We start from the raw sequence: 24,270 nt of genomic DNA on the forward strand, positions 1-24,270 counted from the left end.
TAGGGGAGCCAGTCCTTGTGATGTGCTCTGCAAGCTCCCAGTTGGGGTCTGCGCATGCATGTCAGTGTTGACCGTGATCCACAACAGACACATCTGGAAAGGAAGACGGGTCTGTATGAAGAGTAGCCCATAGCTGTGGCAGAGGGAGTACTACCAGTGGTGCTGCCGGTGCAGTGCACCATGGCTTGCAGCACTGAAGGAGCACTCTGCCGGCATTAGTGGTACTAATAATGGGTCTGAAAGACTCATTATAGTACGCCAGGCACTACACACCTTAACAATGGAGAAATGCTTTGCATTGTGGATATTGGTAAATCAGGCAGCATCACATCCCCAATATAGGGGCTGGTAGTGGGACAGGAGGGATCACCCAGCCACTAATATTTAATATTTGCAGCTAACCTCCAAAACACATGTTTTCGGGTGATTAGTTGCAAAAATTGAAGGTAAAATGGTCCCCATAATCTTTTCTACCAAGTGAAAAATGAATGATATGATTATGAGACAATTACAATGTAACCTTACAGAGGAATATGAAGTAATAGTTTTTTTGGTACTTGTGTAGTTTCACGGCGCCAGTAAATCTCATGCGATATCGCATGCGATTTATTACCTGTTCATACCCCCACTATCCACTACGGCATGGAGTCAATTTTATATAGTGTGGCGAGCACAGCGAGCCTCCGAGCCCGAAGCGTGGTGAGCGGACACGGATTACTTGACATGTATTCCACGGGCGCTCGTCACGCTTCGGGCTCAGTGAATACATGTCAAGTAATCCGTGTCCGCTCGCCACACTATATAAAAACATGGGGGGGGGGGCATGGCCAACATGACCCTCTCCAGGAGAGAGACAATGCTCTGCTCCTGGATTTCCCTCTTAACGTATGATTGCCGTTGAACTGCTTCATTGATAAGAATGGTGTTTCAACAGAGGAGATGGAAATCATACCTTATGAGGGAAATCCAGGAGCAGAGCAGTGTGATCCTCCCCCATCATGTTGGGAGGTATGCACACACCCCCTGGTCACTAGGCCACACCCCAGCACGCCAAATACATTATATACAAGTAAGCGCACTTGAATCAAATGCTTTGAAAGCTAGTCTGCTACCTTGTGATTGCCTCTGTGTTTGTGCATGTGTGAGCGAGATGCAGTTTCCCTTGCTGCCAACAGATGAAACAGTCCAGACCACACGGGGAAGCTGTAATCTCCCCTTCCCCATGTCCCAGGTAAAATCTATCACAGCATCCCCCCGAACAAGACACCTTCTAGACGGGACACCCCCGAACCGGACACTACAAGCTTCGGAATGCAGCATTTAATGTCCATTTCAGGATCTTGGGCCAGATTCTCTAAGCTTCAAAAGTGATAAAATGGAGAGTGATAAACAGCTAGCCAATCAGCTCCTACCTGCCATGTTACAGGCTGTGTTTGAAAAATGGCAGGCAGGAGCTGATTGGCTGGCTGTTTATCACTCTCCATTTTATCACTGTTGAAGCTTAGAGACCCCCCCCCCCCAAAAAAAAAAATATCTATCTAATCTATCTATCTATATGATATATCCCTTTAAACAAGGACACACCAGAATTGCACAGGTTCTATTGCTGACATACAGGTTTCATAATACTTTCTATAGCATGCAATACTTCACAATACTTTCTATAGCATGCTATAGAAGCTGTGTATTACACACGTGCACTCAATAGTTATGACAACAGTCGTCATTTTATTACAGCCATATCACTGCGGTATAGCCAGAGACAACCTATTAGTGACAACACAACACCCATTATTGAAAATACTGTTTTCTATGCAAAGTGCAGAGACTTCCTTCGTACAGTTGCTATGGAGCTGTGGGTTGCTATGGGTCTCTGACGTCACTTCCTCTTCCGGGTCACAGAGTGCTGCAGCATGTGTGTTCCATGCATACACTGAGATTTTTTTGCTAGGAGTCGGTGGTTTCTGAAGTGAGTTGTATGTGGACACTGTATGTAATAAAAGCAGGGCATGTACATACTGTATAAATGTGTGTGTAGGACGCTGTATGTTTATTACTTGTAGACAGAATTGACGTCTGTCCTTAATACTAATGTTGGAAGTACAGTTCATGTACATGATCTACACCTTTCTCTAAACATATGCGACTTCCCAGCTGATTGCAACTACAAGTCCCAGCATGTATGTGGAAGGCTGCATACTGAAACTTGTAGTTCCACAGTAGCTTTATTGTCACTGGTTGTCTTCCTGAGTGTAGTACAGCATTTGCTAGAAGATTAGTAGTTATTTGTATTCTAAAATCTGAATAATTGCAGAAGTCAGAAAATGGGTAGAATGAGAAAGAGACATAACTGGAAAGCAAGACAGCAAGTACAGTACACAGAAGACAAATCCTCACAACCCAAGCAACATGTCCAGGTTGAACTTGAAGGTGAGACTCCCAACTATGAAGCAGTTAGAAACACTGTAAATATTTGCTTTTACTGATTGACACAATGAAATCTTTCAGGAGCTGAACAATTAAAAGGACTGGATGAGAGCAATCCTCTGATGTTACCATCCCAAAAGTCTAAAAGGAAAAAAATTGAGGCTGTAGCCTCTAAAAAACCATTAAGTCGAAAACAAAAGAAAGTACTTCAGAAGGTTCTGGAACAGAAAGAAAAAAAGAGCAAGGTTGGTCACCTTGTGTTCTTGGGTAACCCGATAGCCTGATTTAGGATATTTTTTTATCCTAAAGTAACAGAAAACACGTCTTCTTTATCTACTATGCATATTCCCAAGAATTAAGACATTAATATTAACCCCGCACCTACCCTGTTTTGTTTCAAGTAGATGAACAGTTTTGGTCAAATTGTACACTTATATCTGTTCATTTTTTGTTCTAAAAATAAGTTGCTACAGTTGTTTTAGCTGTTTGTTACCATTTGTTACATTGTCTGGAGGAGAATTGAACTAATAACATTTAAGTATTATGGTTGTACACACGTTAGATGTGCCTTAAGATCCTATCCACGATCTGATCAGATAGGATCGTGGATAGGATCTTAAGGCACATCCGATTTGCATCCTATCTTGACTATATAGTGCAGATCTGCACTATATAGACAAGGCAGCCAAGACTTTCTGGCTTCCGATACGTGAACGCGCATCGGGATCGCAAGGGTTAAAACCCTTGTGATCTGCATCCGATGCCGATCCGATGTTGACTATATCGTCAACATCGGAAAGGAAATCGGACCGTGTGTACACAGCATTACAGTAAACAACTTGTTTGTAGAAAACTACACATGGTATAAATCAGGCATGTCCAAACTGTGGCCCTCCTGCTGGAAGAACAAAACGGGTTTTGGGGCACACTTATCGAATGGTAATGTGAATATTATAAAAATATAACTTTTATTAGATGTACTAGCTAATATTATTCACATTACCATTTGATAAGTGTGCCCCAAAACCTGTTTTTGTTTTTCCTTGCTGTCAACCTGTGACTCAACCTTTCTCAGTTTAGACACTGAACTTTTTGGGAGCACCACCAACCAGACACCGCGGACCATTTCTGTACGTTGGTACAGTAATTATCTCAGTACCTATAGAATTATTCGTCTCAATTATTTCTCGCCAGTGCCAACCCCCACCTGTATTGTACACATATGAAACTACACATCCCAGCATGCTTTGCAATAAATTTAGCATTCCCTAATTGCTAAATTGTGGCAAGGCATGATGGGACTTTTAGTTTTACAGCTGACATGCCTGGTATAAATTAATACTGTATGAAAGTATAGTTTAAGACCACAGATACAATTCTGTGCACTCCAGCAGTTACACTTACAGAACAATTAAAAATAATTAATCTTTATTTTTGGCAGAGAGCAGATATTCTCAGTAAACTGAGTGATGTCCAAGCTTCAGAGAAAGAGTTGAGTCTACTATATACAACCTCCAAATTGGGCACAGGGGATCGTTTGTACAGTGTTAAAAGGTAAGTCTTTCAGCATAGATTTTTATTGGGAATTTAGATTAAAAAAAATTCCTACTCGTTTTACAAAAATGAAATGCAAGAATAGTTGCCTTTGTGATATAATAGTGCGATTTTAGGGATTATTTCGGTAATTGTGTAGTTTCACGGCACCAGCATGGTGCCGTGCTACTTCCGGGTTCTACGCTCGCCACAATCTATGTTAAAAAAAGTAACTTAACTCCATGCCAACATGGATAGTTCATACCTCCACTATCCATGTTGGCATGTAGTTGATTTTAAATAGCGTGGCGAGCGTACCGAGCCCCGCAAGGGGACTCAGACGCACGGCACCATACTGGCGCCGTGAAACTACACAAGTACCATTATTTCTAAGCAATCTGAATAGATCACTTAGAAATGAAGCATGCTCCTTGTGTAGGCACCACAGCGAAGGCGATGCCTGGTCCCACATGTCGCTTGACTAGATTTATACGGCATGCAATATAAATCTAGTCAACGTCCGTGTTCTCTCACCAGATGCCCTGTTAGTGGCGACTGGCAAAAACTGGTATAGACTTCTATTGTGCATAGAAAAATAAGTATTGGGTATTGCAAAGCTCATATCAAGGTTCTGTCTTACAAATCATAGTGTTAATAACCACTGATATTAAAGGTGCAGACCTTTTCTGAAATGCTTAGCTTAGTAATTTGTCAATTGAATACACTACAGAAATTGTTAAATGTACTGTATGTTTTCTTGCAAAGTGTACCTTGTGTTTTTTTGCACTGGGCATCCTCTTTAACAAAGTATGTGAAAGTACAGGTGAGGCAGAGAAGAAGTGTAAGAGGGTGATCTCAATGGACAAATGTCTGTCAGTGTGCTGACGAATCATTGGGTGTGCCGTTTGCACCAAGTATAGTATGGTACAAGAGGGTCTTGATGACAGGTAACTAACCAAGCACACAGATAGAGAGCAGGCATGCAACTCGGTATACAGAATATGTTAATCAGGGTTGCCTACCTGACCCTCTGCTCAGTTTCTGGACTTCCCTGGTAATGTATTATAACCATCACCTGTGGGGAGCTAGGTAATTGATGAGAAAGGCGTTTCACCACAGGTGATGGCAATCCTACATTACCAGGGAAGCCCAGGAACCGAGCATTTTCTTCCTCATGGAGAGGGTCAGGTAGGCAACCATGATGTTAATATAAACATAGATTTGCATATATCCCCGGCTTCTATACAACTTTGCATAAGGCCCTATGTGTTTAGGCACATTTTATTGTTATCAATTGTTTAATATATATTTTTTCTTCACATTCATAAACCAAGTGAGATGTAGTAATTTGCTACTTGCTCATTCTCCTTTGTAAATTGAGTTCGTGTAAACTTGCACAGACTAATTCCATTCACAGATGTTTAAGATGAAGGCAATGGGAACTATTTATCAATGTATAAAGACACTTGTCACTTAGATATAACCACCACCCCCTGGCAACCAGCAGGGCAGTTTGCAGGGACAGCGCTCTTGTCTCTGTGTTTGCTCAGTAATACATACTGCCGATAGAAGCGCATATTACAATGAGATCCTGGGTGGTGATGTACCACCCAGGATCACATTGAATATGCGATCTCTCATAAATGAGCCCCAATATCTCTCTAATGAGTTTGGATTCAATACCTTGACAAGGGAGTGAGTTAAGCACCAAATAGACAGAAAGGAAAGTGTACAAGATATCACAGGGAGAAGTTGTTTTAAATTGAGTTTTACTTTTCAATACTGTATGACCATGACAATTAAATGTAGTTATCTTTTATAGAACACTGGAGGATGCCAGTAGTGCAGGACTGGGGCGCATAAGCAGCATCAGTGGAGCCAACAAGAAGCGCAGGCAAAAATCTGTTGCAGAAGAGACCAGTGAAGAGTCAGATAGTATCATGTCCTCGGATAGTTCTGATGAAGATGATGCAGCTGAGGAGGAGCAGGGAAAAGATGTGGAGTATAACAGCTCTGCTGTGCAGCCTATAGTTGCAAATATGTCCCAGAACGTTCAAGCAGAGTCTAAGATAATGCCTGTAAAAGAGCCACCGCCATCTGCACCTCCATCCTCAGAGCCAGCAATATTCATCCCTGTTGACCGGTCTCCCGAAATCCAGGTTTGTATGTAACTGCAGGGGAGTCTAATTACTACTATGGTGCTAACTAACCTGATCACAAGGACAGCAAGCAGATTTCAATAGACCCTTGCACAGGCCTAAATGTTAGATTGACCACTTTTCATTTCAATGACAGATGGGTTAAATATTAAGTTTGTAAAATCTGTGATATATAGACTTAGAGCCAATAAGTCCTTGGGAAGGTAAATAATGAGACAAAAATAAAGTGTTAAGACTTATTCTAATGATTGGTGGTCCCTGTAGGCAGACCATACCAATTTATGAAGTCTTCTCCTTAATATTTACATACTATTCAATACAAGGTATAGAGATGTTGGCATGTAATTGTAATACAAACTTCACATTTATCCCAGAGCTTCAGCACCTCAACACTTATTATTTCCTGCAGGAAGCCAGGTTAAAACTTCCAATCCTGGCTGAAGAACAAGTTATTATGGAAGCCATTAATGAAAACCCAGTTGTAGTTTTATGTGGTGAAACTGGAAGTGGAAAAACGACCCAAGTGCCACAGTTCCTGTATGAAGCTGGTTATGGAAGGTAGGTTCCTTGGTGCGTTTAGATGGTCCTTTTAAGGAAGGTTTATTTAAAATCGACAGCTGAACTAACTGCATCATTCATATAAAAAAAATAAAAAAACCTTTGTAAAGTTATTTGATTATGGCCAGTTAGTCCATATATTCATTGGGGGAATACAATTCCAAGTGATGGGCCACTGGGTATTGCCCAATCCCATGTCAGTGCACATACCATTTTTTTTTCGGTAGTGCAGGTTTTCGGCACATTACACTGCTGGGTCCATCACTTTGCACAGAATTCCCCTCATTGATAATCTGTAAACATTGCTTTAAGATGCAGATTTCCGGTAACCCAGAACAGTCAATCGGTATGTGTATAAGCTAATGCATCTGCTTCTGATGGAAAATTATGCCTCCTGCAGTCAGCAGTCATTGCAGACCCTAAGATGCAGCATCAGATCAACTGAAAGACCATCAGTACAATACCCTCCCCCCGCCCCCAACAGCCCCAGCCGGTACATTTGGCTATGGCATAGGAACCATGTTTATTTGTTTTGCACGTAATAAACGAAGAGAGTGCAGGTTCCCCACCATTGATGATGTACTCAATGCCTCGTTTGCATATTTCTCCAAAATAAGCCCTATTTGCACTTTTAGCTCTCATTGTATATATCAGTTGTGTGTGATACAACTAAATGGGTAAAGTATAGGTTTTTTTCTGACTTCATTGTATTTCTTTTTATGCACTTTAGTGACAACAACATAATTGGTATCACTGAACCGCGGCGTGTAGCAGCAGTTACCATGTCACAGCGAGTGGCAGTTGAAATGAATTTACCTCAGAGGTAGGTTTTATTCAATCAATATACCCAGTATTGTAAATATCTGCACTCTTTGTTGCAATCATTAGGAAATTAATTGTCCAAATGTAATAGATTAAAATGCAGCCGCCATGTGGGATGCCAGCTGAACTTGGAGGGTTTTTTTTTCTTCTAAATGGCCATCATTTACAAGGCATAGTTTTGCCTTGCAATTGATTGCACCTTTAAAAAACCTTAGAGTTTGGCCTGCGTCCCGCACTTGGAGGCTATTACGTTTGGCCAAAGTACATAATTATTTTTTAAATATAAAGAACAAGTTATGTGCTATAGTAAATCTGGTGCTAAAACCTAAGTAATAACTAATTATTTTATTGGCTTTTTCGATTGATATATTTTTAATGCTTAACGCTATACAATTTCCTAAGCATGTCAGATTTAATCACTTGCCGACCTGTTCCCATTTATCCAGAAGATCACAAGAATAGATCCAGAAGAATAGATCAAGCGTTATACAAACGCTTGATCTATTCTATTACTAGGTCACTTTTCTGGCAGTAATTATGTATTTTTCATTTAAGTGTTGTCTCTTATCAAATCCGATATGAAGGAAACGTCTCTGCTGAAACTAGAATAAAGTTCATGACAGATGGTGTGCTGCTGAAAGAAATCCAGAAGGTAAGTGCATCAGTGGCGGATAAACAGTCTCTTGTAACATTTGTTAGTCGTCAATGATAACGTTTAGGAATGGCTTGTTTGGAGAAGTAATTGTACTTCTGTATATTTCACATAAGAAGATGAGGCTCAGTGAGGAAGGCCAAACTGAGGGGGAGATGTATGACGCAGTGATAAGAGTGGAGCCAGTGGAGAAGGTGTAAAGTATAAAAGTATACAGAGCAGCTGATTGGTTGCCAGGGGCAACGTCTCTACTGGCACACTTCTCCACTCATCGCTTTTTCATATATTTACCCCCGAGTCACAGACTTATAGTAAATCATTTGTAGGCACTATTTATTCAGTAGCTCCTGTTCTATGAATTTAAGTTGAAAAGCTTATTATTAAACCTGGCGCTCACCAGGATTCTAATAACAATTTTTGTTTCCTGTAAGGATTTTTTGCTTAACAGGTACAGAGTCATAATAATTGATGAAGCCCACGAGAGGAGCGTCTACACTGATATTTTAATTGGACTTTTATCTCGCATTGTTCCTCTTCGGACAAAGGTTACTAAAATAAATCTGCTTTTATGTTTCCTTCTTTGTATAATCACTTTTAGTTCACTCACAATGCATCTTCATTAGCCATTGTCATTATGTTTTATTTTACTGCTTTTAAGGCACTATAAAACAATAAGCCCAAAGTAGTCTTAAAACATAGCATAAGTGCATGCAATGGGGTAAGCACATTATTATCACCCATGTTTTAAAACTAATATTATTATTATTATAATTTTATTTATAAGGCACCACAAGTGTTTCGCAGCGCCGTACAAAGTAATATGTTTTCATTTACAGAAAGGCCACCCACTAAAGTTGGTAATTATGTCTGCAACTTTGCGTATTGAGGACTTCACAGAAAACAAAAGGCTTTTTATAGTAACTCCTCCAGTTATTAAGGTAAGTGTGACCGGGTATACTACCGTGTTTCCCCGATAATAAGACACTGTCTTATTTTTTTTTCCCCAATAAAAAACATCATAGGCCTTATTTTAAAGTATCATGCCCCCAGTCCTTCTTACACAGCTCCTATTCCTCCTTTTAAAGTAACATGCCCCGAGTCCTGCTCCTCACCGACCATACAGCAATTTTCAGTTCTTCTTCTTCTTGTTTTCCGCCTGCGCCACTGCTCCCTCTGTGTACTGCAGCCGCGTGATGTGTGCAGTGACGTCACGCGCTGGGCGAAGTGCATCCCTGGGACCGGGAGCTGCAACAGCTTCTACGGTACAGTAGAAGCCTGTACATGCAAGGCGGCGCTGAAGGGGGTTAGCGGGGGAGGAGATGGGGTTACAGAAGTTAGTGCACCCACTCGGCTTAGGGAAATTTAAGATGCCTAATGCAATAAGGGTTTTGCCCAATTTTGATTCACTTTGTCCTCCTTAAGGGTTAATTCCGTGATAACCTCCTAGGTACCAGAGCATTTTACCGAAGTAACATTCTCCTTCTTTATAAATGTCTTTCCTGTTAAAAATGTATATGATTAGTTTTGGGACAGAAGCAAGTGGCAACAGAGTCGGTGGTGACGCAGGGTGCGCACCAGGAGATCCCCGTGTTTGAAATAGGGGGAGTGACTTTGTGGACAGTGGGTATGGCCTCATAGGAGCCTCTCTGTCACTGAAGGGACTCACTCCAGTAGACTGTGGCTGCACTTTCGTCTCTTTCTCTGTGACAGGAGCTGAGTGGTGTTTGGAAATATCACCACCGGGCTCCTTTCACTGCAGGGGAGTTAGTATTTTAGGTCAGCCCCTGGAAGGATGAGGCATGGCTATTGCCCGTCCCCTTGTGATGCAAGCTTCTTTTGGTAGCAAATTTTAGTTATCTTTACTTTTTGCACGGTTTGTATTACTCCAAATTCCACTCTGCTTTTACCCTCTCTGAGTATAGGAGTGCTTATATCTGTACTTTATATATGCTCTGCCAATACTGAGACGGGTTAATTAAAACTGTTTACCCATAGTGAAATGCTAGTTCCTCCCATCACAGTCACTGCAGTGTCCTGTTTAATTATAAGGTCAGTCCCTTCATTACATTTTTAGGAAGCTTTATAAAAGCGCTAAATTGTTTTACAGTTTGTGTCCCTGGAAGCCAAATCTAATATCTGCTGGGCATACTATGGGCAGTAGACTGCTGGTTATTTTGCCATGTGATAATTTGAGGTTACGGAAAAACCCTGTTCACACAATGCAAACTGTAAATATGATGGATTGCAATTAGGGAAGAAAAAGAAAGGGTTAATACTCTGCTGAATCCTATTACTTTTGTAATTCCTTTTTCCTGTGTGTATCGCCTCCCCCACCTTCCTGATGACCAGCAGGTCAAGGATTTACCAAATACTTTAAGTTTTAACACCCAGCTCCCGGTACGAACAGCAAACAAAGAGTTCTTTCTATGCAGTTCTAGGCAGATAAATATCCAGCATTGTGTGCACAATGAATAACAAAATGTAATTGTTAAAGTTCTACGGTGGTATTGCATTTATTGAAAATGTCAGTTATCTAGAACCTCTTACAGTAAGCAGGTTTCACTGGGTGACACAAGCAGGTTCTACAACACCGTACAGATCAGCGATCCAAACAGGGTAGACATAGTTATAAATAGAGACAGTATTATATGCATTTGCATATTTTGCCCATTCTCACTGGTTATTGCATATTTTACCTAAAATCTAGTGATTATTATTATTATAATTTTATTGGTACTCTTTACCTAGAACGGCGCCCGCGATTAGCATCGCGGGCGTCCGGGGTAAAAAATCGCGGGTACATAAAAAACAGGTGCGACGCGATGCCCGCGATTTTCCCATAGGGATCAATGTTAAAAGTCAGATTGGACGCGATTTTAGTGTTAAATGCCTCAATGCCCGCGATTTTTACATAGGAAACAATGTTAAATGGGCCACAGAGCCCTAATAGTCCCCCTGAAGTCTTAAATGGCCCCCACAATTTTTAACGCCACCCCACGATCAACGTGAACCCGAAGCGTGGCGAGCGCAGCGAGCCCGCGAGGGGCGTCGGTACGCGTCCTCTGACCTTTTCATTCCCCTACTATCCACGTCGGCGTGGAGTTGAGAATAGAATAGTGTGGCGAGCGCAGCGAGCCACCGAGTCCGAAGCGTGGCGAGCGCAGCGAGGGGACGCGGATACCTTCACAGGTAAACGCGTCCCCTCGCGGGCTTCACAGGTGTCCGCGTCGCCACGGACACCTGTGAAGCCCGCGAGGGGACGCGTTTACCTGTGAAGGTATCCGCGTCCCCTCGCTGCGCTCGCCACGCTTCGGACTCGGTGGCTCGCTGCGCTCGCCACACTATTCTATTCTCAACTCCACGCCGACGTGGATAGTAGGGGAATGAAAAGGTCGGAGGACGCGTACCGCCGTCCCTCGCGGGCTCGCTGCGCTCGCCACGCTTCGGGTTGACGTTGATCGTGGGGTGCCGTTGAAAATTGTGGGGGCCATTTCAGACTTCAGGGGGACTATTAGGGCTCTGTGGCCCATTTAACATTGTTTCCTATGGAAAAATCGCGGCCATTGAGGCATTGAACACTAAAATTGCGTCCAATCTCACTTTTAACATTGGTCCCTATGGGAAATCGCGGGCATCGCATCGCACCCGTTTTTTAGTGCATTCGATGGTCGCGATGGGCGCCGTTCTAGGTAAAGAGTACCATTTTATTTATAAGGCGCCACAAGTGTTTCGCAGCGCCGTACAAAGGAACAATACAGGGAGACAAAACTTGGCATAACATTGAGTAAATAACAAAAATACAGTACAAATAAAGAGCGCCATGATGGTGCATATTTTAGGACAGCCCTCTTCCCACCCGCGAGTCACAGCACTGCTTTGCCCTGCTGCTGCTGGCCAGGTAGTGGTAGAGTGTGCAGGCTGTGGCAATATGTGCGCAGTGTGGGGAACCTTGGATATACGCTATGTCTGACACTGCTCTAGGCTGCCAATCCATGTTGATAAAAGTCAGTGAGGGCGGATGCTATTACGAAGCTCCTGAACCTTTGCCTGCCCCTGGCCTGGGACTTTACACCAAGAGACAGACTTCTGCAGCAGAGGAGGCGGGCAGAAGGTTTGTGACATCACCCGGCATGGAGAAAATGCTGTGTCACAGTGAGTATGCGGCGCAGGGAGGAAGCCTTCCACTGCGCCGTCCTCACACGCTATGCTGACATTTGATCCATCTGCGCTGGAGATGAGGGTCCGTGCAAGAAGAGCTGATGCAAGAAGAGCTTTGGACGCTGCAGTATGCTGTAGCAGCCAGCATACTGACATCTGCAGATGCTGTGGGCCTATTTTTGAGGTTTATTTGCAACTAATTGTATGCAGATTTTTAAATAAGTTAAAAATTACTTTTTTTATTATTTAATGTAGCATATTTTAACACTTTTCAGGCATATTTTAAGTATTTTTCATGCATATTTGCATGCATATTTCAAGCTTTTTTTGTTGCATATAATCCTGTCTCTAGTTATAAAATTAAAAGTGGTAAAAAGTATATAGATAATTATTAACATATTAACTGAGTTAAGCACTTACTCCATACATCTGAGATGGATTTTTCAAAATTCCTGGTCTTCTGAATCGGGGAAATCCAGCATGTTGGATTCCCTCAATTTGCCAATCAATGCATCAGGGATTATTAATATAAATAAGTGTTGTGGCATTTAATGTTCCTTTCATTTCTTAATTTTAAATTGTTTACCCGTGTTTAAGTGGTTTGTGAATCATATTTATAGGTCACACAATTGGGAGACAACATACATTGCTTAACTTCACTTAAAATGGGCTACTTAAGTAAATTATGAAAATGCGGGTGCGAAAAGTTTCTGGACAAATAGGGAATTCGGTACTTGTTTCCTAGCACGGCCACACCGATTTACATCGGGGTGGTCGTGTCGGAAAAATTGCGTCGATCGCATCGCATGCGATTTGGTCGCATGCGATGCGATCGACGCGACCGACCCGATTTTTTTATTAAATGAAATGTAAATCGGGTCCCTGTGACCCGATTTTACATTGGATTCAATGTAAAATATTCCCAACCCCCCCAAATTTAACGGCGTAAACCCCACCCCACGATAGACGCCAACCCGAAGCGTGGCGAGCGCAGCGGTGCGCGTCCTCCGACCTTTTCATTCCCCTACTATCCACGTCGTCGTGGAGAATAGAATAGTGTGGCGAGCGCAGCGAGCCACCGAGCCCGAAGCGTGGCGAGCGCAGCGTATACCTGTGAAGTTATACGCGTCCCCTCGCGGGGCTCGCTGCGCTCGCCACGCTTCAGGCTCGGTGGCTCGCTGCGCTCGCCACACTATTCTATTCTCAACTCCACGCCGACGTGGATAGTAGGGGAATGAAAAGGTCGGAGGACGCGCACCGCCGCCCCTCGCGGGCTCGCTGCGCTCGCCACGCTTCGGGTTGGCGTCTATCGTGGGGTGACGACGGGGACATCTATAATGTGAAATGGGTCATATTGGCCCATTTCACATTTTTCACATTTTCTCACGATTTCAATGTTAAAAAATATTTTAACATTGAAGCCTATGGAAAAATCGGGGGCATCGCGTCGGTCGCGTCGGGACCAATGTTAATGGTCCCGACCGACGCGATGCCCCCGATATTTTTCGTTTCCCGACACGATCCTCACGATTTCAATGTTAAAATATTTTTTAACATTGAAGCCTATGGAAAAATCGGGTGCATCGCGTCGGTCGTGTCGGGACCAATGTTAATGGTCCCGACCGACGCGATGCCCCCGATATTGTGCCTTAGCCGGCAAAATGGACCTGATTTCAAAGGAAATTGGGTCCATCGTGTGGATCGTGTACCTTAACTTAAAGGTACACGAACCACAAGATTGTGGCCGTGCTAGGAAACAAGTACCGGGAATTCTCACTCATAGGGCCTTATTCAGATCTGAGCTCAGTACAAATTTGTTCTGGAAATGGGCAAAACCATGTGCACTGCAGGTGGGGCAGATGTAACATTTATAGAGAGAGTTAGATTTGTGTGAGTTATTTTGTTTCTGTGCAGGGTAAATACTGGCTGCATTATTTTTACACTGCAATTTAGATTTCAGTTTCAGCACACCCCACCCAAATTTAACTCTCTTTGCACATGTTACATCTGCCCAACCTGTAGTGCACATGGTTTTGCCCATTTTCCAAACAAATTTGTACTGAGCTCAGATCTGAATAAGGCCCAAAAGAAAAATATCTGTGTAACCGTAATGTGGCTTCAATTTAGGTGGATACCAGGCAGTTTCCAGTCACTGTCCACTTCAATAAACGTACCCCATTAGATGACTATGCTGGGGAGTGTTTCAGAAAGGTCTGCAAGATTCACAGGATGCTTCCTACAGGTAAGTCATTCTTTTACATGACTCATTTATCAATATCTTAAAACTCAAGGCCTCTTTCAGACCTGCATGCTAGGCATCATATATTCGCTGTTTAACAAGCAGCCAAATTCATGCCTCCTGCCAAGAAGGAGGAGAAATCATTGATGGTAGCTCACCATCGAATGATTTCTCCAGCCTTCGCTATGATAAGTCCATGCTTACTATTCAGATGCCTGCTATCCGGTGGCATCAGACGTCCGCTCCAAGCAGGCATCGACACGCCTGCATTCACAGGGGTACGCCCTATGAACGTTCATTTATTTTAATGTTTAAAAATGATACATATGTTTACCATAAACAGGAAAAAATGTACCTATACATATGAGGGTATACAATTACGGAACGTTGTGGAAATGTATTGATCTTTATTTCATTGGACTGTATCTTTATTACACATGTATTTTTTGATATGCTTAATATGTAAGTATATGTAAGTGAACATTGCATATTCATTTTCAATGCTCCCGCTTCAATAAAATAAATGCACAAAACAACACTAATTGGGTTTATTTTTTTCCACTTAGGGGGTATATTGGTGTTTCTCACAGGACAAGCAGAAGTACATTCACTTTGTAGACGACTAAGGAAAATGTTCCCTTACCGGGGGAAAAATAGACCTCAAGGTGAGTTATTGAATTAACATATATAATGTTGTGTCTTCTTTTTACTAAAGTCCTATTTGGGATTTTTTTTGCTGTTACTTGTAAATACCTTGTTAAAAGAATAAGTTATTTTCTTTTCCACAATTAATGCCAAGTTAATCAAGTACGTGGTTTTATTGATGAGGATCTCTTTGTGAAAACACAATGATTCCCTTATGGTCTATTGATTGGGTTAAGCAGGGCTGCCAGGAGGGGGGCGGGTACTAATTACCTGGAGCTTGCTGGAGAGGCGTGGTGGGGGCCCTGGTCTGACACACCCCCTGGCCTAATTGTGGGAGGTGGCCACGCTTCCCGCGATTAGGTCACGCCTCCAACATTTTACCGGGGCCTGGCATACCTCTTGGTGGCCCTGATGTTAAAGACATAATCTTAGTGCAGATAACATAACTTTTTTTTTCATGCCAGTGGTGGGACAGTGGTTATGGGTGAAACTTCAGCGACAGGCTTCACAGATATAATCTTCTTGAATTCAACTCAGGCCCAATATACCAAATCTATCAAAATGCAGTGAACAATACATTGTTTTATAATGGCATTTTACAAAAAAAGGCTTAAGCAAACACACAGGGAAAATTATATAATTTGTTTTACAGTTACCATAAATTGACTTTTGTCAGTTGATCCCTTTTGTAGACATCTTACAGCCACGAATGTCTGACTTATTCATCTTGTAATTGTCAGGATTACACAAGCTGCTTTCACTCTATAGGAACCTGCTATGAAGAAAAGCTTTTCAGTATTTCAGAGCATTTTATTGCTGGCTTGAAAAAAATAAAAGCTACCTTTAAAAGCTATATTTAACATCTGAGCCGTTTAGTCACTTGTGTTGTAGGTGCAGGAGAACTAGTGTGAACTTCTGCCTCCGCTGTTTTCCTGCTAACTGTAATACTGCATGTCACTATTTAAAAGCTTCCAGAGCCGGAATTAGGCACACGATACCATTAGCAAAGGGTTTTTAAGAAAAATCTGTAACCTGACTATTTAAAGCATCTGAAGAACCCAAGGGTGCCTGGTCCTTTGTCTTGCTCCAAGAGAATATGCACCATACTTTTTGAGTTAGTCTTCCTTTCTTGTGAACACTCTCCATTCCAACCCCCCCTTCTCCCACCCGTTCACAGCACAACTGACTTTTAACATTTCCATAAGGAACTCCCAAAGGTATGGCAGCTCCTGAAACTTTACATATATATCAGAGTTAAACCACATACATAAGAAGAGAATATTTTATGCATAAAGTAATCAGTGAAAGGACCAATTAGGATTCTAGTTGCCATCCCCCCCCCCCCCTATTTGTTCTTGTGGACTGCTTAGCAATGACCCACTGTTTATGTCCCACAAAATACAAATGAGATAGCAGCAAATCATTTTCTTATTGTTTTTCATTTGATTCAATATATTGATTTCATATACTGTAGCTAAAGTATTATCTCATGTGGTCGTCTAGTGGATTTTTGATGCTTTGCTGTTGGTCTTCATCATCTCTATCTTATTCACTGAAGATCTGGTTGGCTAGTGTGTTTTCTCTGGGGGAAAGGTAGTCCCTTTATTCCAACTTGCACTCCTCCTTCTGAAGGCTGCTTTTATACCCACAGTTCCAAGCTGATGATTGTTGGATAGCATTGTAAAATGATTTCTCTTCATTATAAACACACAGCTTGAGGACATGTATTGCTGTATAGAATAATGTCTGTTGCTTTTCACATTAAGGACCTGATTCAGACCTGATGGATTAACAGTCCATTCGCAATTCTCTCACAATTAGCAAGGGGCTGGGTGTTGGCTTTCTCCATGACAGAGCATATTACTGCAGATCTTGTCCATCTCTGTAACGATACTGTGACTGAAACGTTAAATTATTGGTCTCTCCATTCACGTGCTGCACTTTTTTCCATGTATTTTCTTTTATTTCAGTTGGAGAAGATGATGACGAGGATTCACAGGAAGCACTAAAAGCATTTAAGAAGTCAAAATCCAAGAAGAATGTGGTAATTGTAGTATTTAGTTTGTGGCATAAAAAGGGTATATGACATAGCATTAAAAAATACACAAAATTGTATTATCACTTTAATAAAATTACATCATAGAAATTTATCCATATGGTATGTAACTTTGAAAACCATGCAGAAGTGGACCAGTGAAGAAGTTTCCTATAGCAACCAATCAGCTACTGCCTATCATTTTATAGAATATACACAATAAATGGTACCCCAAAGTGGATTCATTGCTATGGGCAACTTCTTCACTAGTCCACTTGTCCATTGTTCATTGCTTGATACATCATCCCCAATGTATTTAAGAATTTGCTGTAATCGTTATATTGAAGTGCTTGCATCAATTATGGTCAACTTCTTCTGCAAGTTATAATAGTATTTCTTTATTTAGAACTTGCCTAAAATCAACTTGGACAGTTATTCGGCTTTGCCGCTGGATGAAGGTGATGAAGACAGGGATGCTGGAGGAGATGAAGAAGAAGAGGGCTCAGACCTTGATCTGGAATTAGGAGATGCAGGAACAGGCGAAGGTCTCATATTGTAATATTTTTCTGATGTATGCTGTTATATGAAAATAACAACCAATGAAGTTACCTCTGAACTTATTCTAATGCAAGTGTTTAGCAGTGGCTAACTTGCAGAGCAGAGAAAAGGCTACACATGCAAATTGATTTAGAAAAGGAGCAATTAATAAAAGGGTGGGGTGAAGGTTGCAACAGATGTTTGCTTTCAATCTTTTTAAACTGCGTTGGAAAAACACCTAAGTAATTACATACCTCCCAGCTGTCACAATTTTTGTGGGACAGTCCATTTTTTTTCTTTTTTCCCCACCCGCAAGCAGCAGTGTCCTGTGGTGAGGAGGCATTTGGGAAGACCCCCTGTCACTCACTGCTCTGCTTCGCAAAGCAACAGTGATAAGACGCTGTGTGAATGCATACAGTCTTTATTAAGTAGGGACAGAGAGCATGCAAACAGCTCTTAGAGCATTACCCATGTCCCCACAGAGATGACATTGCGTGCAGTGCTCACAAGAGGTATTCCTGTGATACCATGTCCCCTTTGACCAGGCCATACCACTTTTCAGGTGTGCCTGGCGATTACTGAGCTTGAGAGTCCCGGATTGCTTTATCTAAATGTTGGGAAGCCTGCAATTTTTTATTTGTTGTTTGGGCTGCTTGCATTTCCTTTTTCCATTGCACCAGCTTTCATATAGTAATCCACCTTGTTTATTGACTTCAGTGGAGTAACTTTATCACATCCGACCTGTGTGATATCTTGGAAGTTCCAGGGGGATAGATATATTTGATATGTTGCACTGTGCTCTTAGACCAAGTACTACACACAAGGGATGTTTTGTAAATTTTCATTAAAATTAGCTTGCTTTTGTGGCTACTATTACTGGGTGTAGTATGTATATATTGTAATCTATATATTTTTTTGTCAATAGATGAAAAATCAGACTCCAGCCTGCCACTTTTTGTGTTGCCGTTATATTCTTTATTAGCTCCCGAAAAACAGGCCAAGGTAAATCGTACTCAAGTTTGTTTCTGTTGTTCCACTTCTCACTTTTATCTACTAGATATGATTGTAATTTATCATTTAGTAAAATTACAATACATAGTTAAACAAATGTCTCCCTCACAGGTTTTTCGCCCCCCACCAAGTGGTACAAGGTTATGTGTTGTAGCCACCAATGTGGCAGAAACATCATTGACTATCCCTGGTATAAAGTATGTAGTTGACTGTGGAAAGGTGAAGAAGAGATTTTATGACAAAGTAACAGGTGTTTCCTCATTCCGTGTTGACTGGACTTCCCAGGCCTCAGCCAATCAGAGAGCTGGAAGAGCAGGGCGTACAGAGCCTGGTCACTGCTACAGGTGCACATTTTATAATTTGTTACAGGTTTTGTGCTTGTCTAAAGGCAATTTCGGCCGACTTCACCAGTTCCCGACTGATCTGGCCAAGAAATTGGCCCAAATTGGATGAGTTTGATTTCCTATCGGGTCTCGTGCACATTGGACCTGAGTCAGAGGTCGGACCTGGATGCAGGTCCGACCTCCGACTCTGACCCACCTCCTAGCGGTGGGGAATAGGGGTCGCATGCGATACATCACATGTTTGCGCTCACAGGGGATCGGGTGGCCATATACTGCTGGGATACATTCCAGTAGTGCATGGCCAGCTTAAGCTTTGCAGATGGTATTTGTTAATTACTAATATTTATTCATATTGATGCAGTATATTTAATTGTTTTTTTTATGTCATATAAACAATGATTGTAGTGTAAATCAGTCCACAAATATATTGTAAATTTAGTGATCTAGATCAGAAAAAATGTAATCTCTAAGAAGTATAATTAGATTTGTTTTCCACCCCTTGTACGATAGGCATATCACTGATGCTACCTTTCTTTCTTTGTACATCTGCTGTTTTGGAGCATTTTGTATTAAAGCCCACAATAGGGCTTTTGAACTCAAAATTGCCCAGTGTCTATGGGCCTTAAGTATTTTTCTAATTAATTATAAGCCATTTTGCTACCAATTTAATCCATTTGTCCTTTATTCTGACATTTAGGTTGTACTCTTCAGCTGTCTTTAGTGATTTTGAACAGTTCTCTCAACCTGAAATAACCAGGCGTCCTGTTGAAGATTTAGTTCTTCAAATGAAGGATTTAAACATTGAAAAGGTGGGTTTCATACAGATCAATGTGATTTGTAACAAAAAAGAGACGTTATTTAGGAAAATGATGATGCTGTCACTCTGTAGCTTACTGTTAAAACCTCAAAGTAATATAAATCAAAGCATTCAATCACTCAATCAATGAGACTATTATCTGTAATATATTTTAAATCAGCACTACAAGCTATGACCAATATGATACCTTAAATATGGAGGAGCTGGATTCTCGGCAGGCAGATGCCTCAATAGCTGGGACTTGTTGGCTAATAGCACTTTGTTGCTTCTAAAAATTCAGAGATGTGATGTTGTCTGTAGCAACCAATCAAAATCTGTCCGTCACATAAAAACACATAAGAGGTGTATATCAGAGGTGCTCAAAATAAATTGAATACCCACTTCCCCCCAAATTGAATAACAACAATCTTACTTTTGCGTGAAAACCCCTGTGGTGCAAGATTTTTGGAAGATTTGATCCCAATTGAATATGCGCCTCTGAAATTGCTGACTCTTTGTAGTTTTATTTTTTACTGTGTTCTTGAATCTAGAGGTTCAACCCACGTAGTGTCCCTAAAGGTACAGTACTAAATTACACATTTAGTTTTGCAACAGCCTTTAGGATAACTTCACAAATGACCAAGCTGTAACTTATATAAACGATGTCTTGGAAGAACACAGACCTGTAGACAAGTCCAAAATATAACAGTCTACAATACAGCCATTCACTGCTCTGTCTAGTACTAAGCTCCTCCCACTTTCCCTGCTGCCATGTCTCAGTGTAGACAAACACCAAAATAATACAATATGAGGACACCAGCTTGTAAAAGAACATGCATACATTGCTTGTGTTCTTCCTATACATAGACATTATTTGCTAGTTACAATACAATATATTTTATTTTCAGGTTGTAAATTTTCCTTTCCCCACACCTCCATCTGCTGATGCCCTAATAGCTGCAGAGGAATTATTGATCTCTCTTGGAGCACTAAAGGACCCTCCCAAAATTGGCAGGTATGATATTAGTCATGTTCCTGATAATTTACATACCAAGGTGCTAATGTCAGTCTTCAAAAGTATTTAGTTGGTAGCAGCATTATAGTGATATAATCCTGGGATGTTCTGCATGTGCTGCACAGTTCAGGTTTCTTGTCTTAAGGTGCCCACACACTAGAACGATTTTTGGGCCGAATGGCCGATTTCCAATAAATCGGTCGATATATCGGCCGATGTTTACAGATAATCGGTCAAAAATCGGCCGATTTTGGTCCGATGCGTGCTCCCGTGGATCTTTAGCTGAATCTTCTGATCTTACTTGCTGCACAAAAGATCAGAAGATTTAACAAAAGATCCATAGGAACGCACACGGGATCTTAAGAAAAATCTTTGGTAAAGATGTGCGCTTGCCTGAAATCTTTTGACCAGGACGGAAAAAAGATTTCAAGGATAATTTATGCGCACATCTTACGATCGCAGATCTTTCTAGTGTGTGGGCACCTTTACATGTTATGTGGGTGGACGCCGTGTAAACAGATAATAGGGTGAAAATTAGGCTTTTCTTTAACATACAATGCAATTTACCACCGATATGTAGCATCCGTAGTACTGTCATTATATTCTATAGAATGTGGTGTTTTCTTCCATAAATGAACTGCTGTAACGGTAACTGCCTTCAGACCTACGTCCAGCAGACTAGAGTTTAGTACAGTGGTACTCTTCTACAAATAAATTATGTTGTAATATAGTTGATATAGGGATGCTGTCATATTGTCGACAGCACTTGGGTTGACCGTTGGGCCGACAGGGGACAAGGTCGACACAGCATTAGGTCGACGGGTTAGGTCGGAAGATCGACATGTTTTTTTTTTACTGTTTTTTTTTTGAGACGACATGTGCCGACAGGCGGTATTTCATGCCCTGCCATCCACTAGGGCATGGTGGGAGAATAAAATAGTGTGCCGAGCACAGCGAGTGATGCGAGGGGCTGCGATTGACTTACAACTGTGTCCATGTCGACTTTGTCCATATTGGGGTTAAAAAACAGTAAAAAAAAACATGCCGACCTAACACTGTCGACCTTGTCCCCTGTCAACCCAAGTGCTGTCGACAATACGATCCACACCCTTGATATAACTTATATCCAGGTAAGAATAGAAGAGTTGTTACCGATGGGTTTTAACATATACAATATGATTTTTCCACAGACTAAATGATCTGCAGAAGGCTAAACTTAGTAGCCCGATCACCCCTCTAGGACGGACCATGGCATCCTTTCCAGTAGCACCACGCTATGCTAAAATGCTGGCTCTAGGAAGGCAGCACGATTGCTTACCATACATTATTACTATTGTGGCGGCCATGACTGTGAGAGAATTGTTTGAGGAACTGGACAGGTTGGTGGAAGATGCATTTTATTTTCATTAATATTACCTAGCATTAAGGGGGGTATTCATTCCCCTGTCGGAAATAGCGACGGCACCTATTTAATTTGTCTTGACCGACAGCATTGAAGAGGCAGATCGACAGAAAGGGACCGACTTTACAAGCTGTCGGGCCCGTTTTGCCGTGAATTGTCGCAATCACGGGTAGAAATCGACAATCCATGGCCGTTTACGCAGACACGCCCCCTTTCTGCCAATCGACAGACGGGACATTGAGTTCCACCTGGCAAAGGGTCACGGCTGTCGAGACATAACAACAGTCGTGACCTGTGATTGAATACCCCATAGCGAAGCAAAATCATGGGTATAGCAAATCTTACGGAAAGTTGGATACCAAAGAACAGATTTGCCAACGAGTCCTATTCTTGTTTATCACTCTTTACTAATCTTCAATAGTTCTCCAACCAATCCATTGGATAAGCTGAGTGGTCTAGTAAAAAGAAATTAACCCATGTAATTAATTAACTAGCTTTAATGAAAATGCTGCAGTTTTCTGATAACTATAACATTGCTCAAAGTGCTTTCCGTGTTATTACAATGTATGAACTGTTAAGCGTGTTGTATTACTTCTGTTTAGACCGGTGCTTAATGATGAAGATAAAGAGGCACTGAAAGGCAGGAAGGCCCGAGTGTTACAGATGCAGAGGATCTGGGCAGGACAGGGCCCTGCACAGAAGCTGGGTGATCTTATAGTTATGTTAGGTAGGTACCACTGGGTAACTAACATTTTCGAAACTCGGTTTACTTGTTTTGAGCTGCTTTCACTTGGAAAAGGCACCCACCGTTACACGGGGCAGCGATGTGTGGTGAGCACTGTATTGCCAGCAGATGAGTGTCTGAGTGGATAGACAGTCATCCATCTCCCTGGAAAATCGTATGCACTGATCGTTTTTCAGCCCATTGATTTTACCTATATCTGTTGAAATATCTGAAAGCATTTCATCCACATGGAAATTTGGACTTTATCTGGCATATTTTTCTGGTGCCTAGCTCTCATAAGGAAAAGCTAGTATAAAATGATAACTGTAAAGGCAGATTAGAAAGCAGTTAGCACTCCATGTTTTATTATGTAAAAAAAATAATTGCTTTATGTTATATAGCTATATTTGAGAAACCCCAGTAATCAGATTTTATTATAGTATGAGTATGAAGGAGCGGTTTTGAGTGTCAGTTCCGTGTAGGAACTTCCCCATGTTGTTTCCAGTGCCTGCACAGCCATATTATAGAGAAGGTTAAGTCGCGCACATTACTGAAGAAAAAAAAATGATCTGCATGGAGTTTCTATTTTATTTATAGTTCCTTCTCATTCTCAAAAAAAACATTTGGGGACATTCAATTAGTAGACTAGCCTCGAGGCAGCAATGAAAACACAGATTTAGTCTCAGGTTGAGCACCTAGAACAGTGATGGATAACCTTGACACTCCAGCTGTTGTTGAACTACACATCCCAGGATGCCCTGCAACAGTTTTACTATTTGGCCATGCTTTTAGCATGCTTTAGCAGGGCATGCTGGGATGTGTAGTTCAACAGCTGTGTGTCAAGGTTAGTCATCACTGACCTAGAAGTAGAGGTCATGTGATACAATCTGAGTTCAGGAATAATAAACACTGAACTCTGATTCCCAATCAGAAAAAAAATAGTAATGGAATTATTGTTATTTAAAAAAAAATAACATAAAACTGTATATATTGCCTTATTTATGGTCCAGCAGTCTAACATCTTGTTCATAGGGGCTGTGGGTGCTTGTGAATACTCTGGACTGACGCAAAATTTTTGTGAACGTAATGGCCTGAGGCTTAAAGCCATGATGGAGATCAGACGTTTACGAGGACAGCTAACCACAACTGGTAACAGAGAAACTATAATTTATCCTTTTTTGTTAATTACTATATCGATAGATAATTTACCGTG

The 24,270-nt window shown here is 41.5% G+C and overlaps 1 protein-coding gene across 2 annotated transcripts in view; it reads left to right on the forward strand.

Annotated features, from left to right (window-relative positions):
• Positions 1-1,747: 1,747 nt before the first annotated feature.
• The window catches only part of DHX37 (DEAH-box helicase 37), a 36,980-nt gene continuing 14,457 nt past the window's right edge, over positions 1,748-24,270 (forward strand). Inside the window, exons 1-21 of one of the 2 annotated variants that reach the window (XR_014444706.1) lie at positions 1,748-1,969; positions 2,315-2,430; positions 2,509-2,672; positions 3,869-3,981; positions 5,783-6,119; positions 6,529-6,677; positions 7,408-7,500; positions 8,055-8,151; positions 8,583-8,696; positions 8,988-9,089; positions 14,437-14,551; positions 15,115-15,213; positions 17,164-17,237; positions 17,635-17,773; positions 18,691-18,767; positions 18,888-19,120; positions 19,818-19,929; positions 20,825-20,931; positions 22,122-22,310; positions 22,936-23,060; positions 24,090-24,206. Coding sequence is in view for 1 of the 2 variants with exons in the window: in XM_083150655.1 (XP_083006781.1) it covers positions 2,325-2,430; positions 2,509-2,672; positions 3,869-3,981; positions 5,783-6,119; positions 6,529-6,677; positions 7,408-7,500; positions 8,055-8,151; positions 8,583-8,696; positions 8,988-9,089; positions 14,437-14,551; positions 15,115-15,213; positions 17,164-17,237; positions 17,635-17,773; positions 18,691-18,767; positions 18,888-19,120; positions 19,818-19,929; positions 20,825-20,931; positions 22,122-22,310; positions 22,936-23,060; positions 24,090-24,206 (2,662 nt within the window). In the remaining variant the exon portion in view is untranslated. The remainder of the gene's footprint in view (positions 1,970-2,314; positions 2,431-2,508; positions 2,673-3,868; positions 3,982-5,782; positions 6,120-6,528; positions 6,678-7,407; positions 7,501-8,054; positions 8,152-8,582; positions 8,697-8,987; positions 9,090-14,436; positions 14,552-15,114; positions 15,214-17,163; positions 17,238-17,634; positions 17,774-18,690; positions 18,768-18,887; positions 19,121-19,817; positions 19,930-20,824; positions 20,932-22,121; positions 22,311-22,935; positions 23,061-24,089; positions 24,207-24,270) is intronic. The other variant, XM_083150655.1, reaches the window with a different exon arrangement.

This window comes from Crinia signifera, chromosome 1 (genome assembly GCF_055691185.1).
Source record: "Crinia signifera chromosome 1, ASM5569118v1, whole genome shotgun sequence".
Taxonomy (NCBI): domain Eukaryota; kingdom Metazoa; phylum Chordata; class Amphibia; order Anura; family Myobatrachidae; genus Crinia; species Crinia signifera.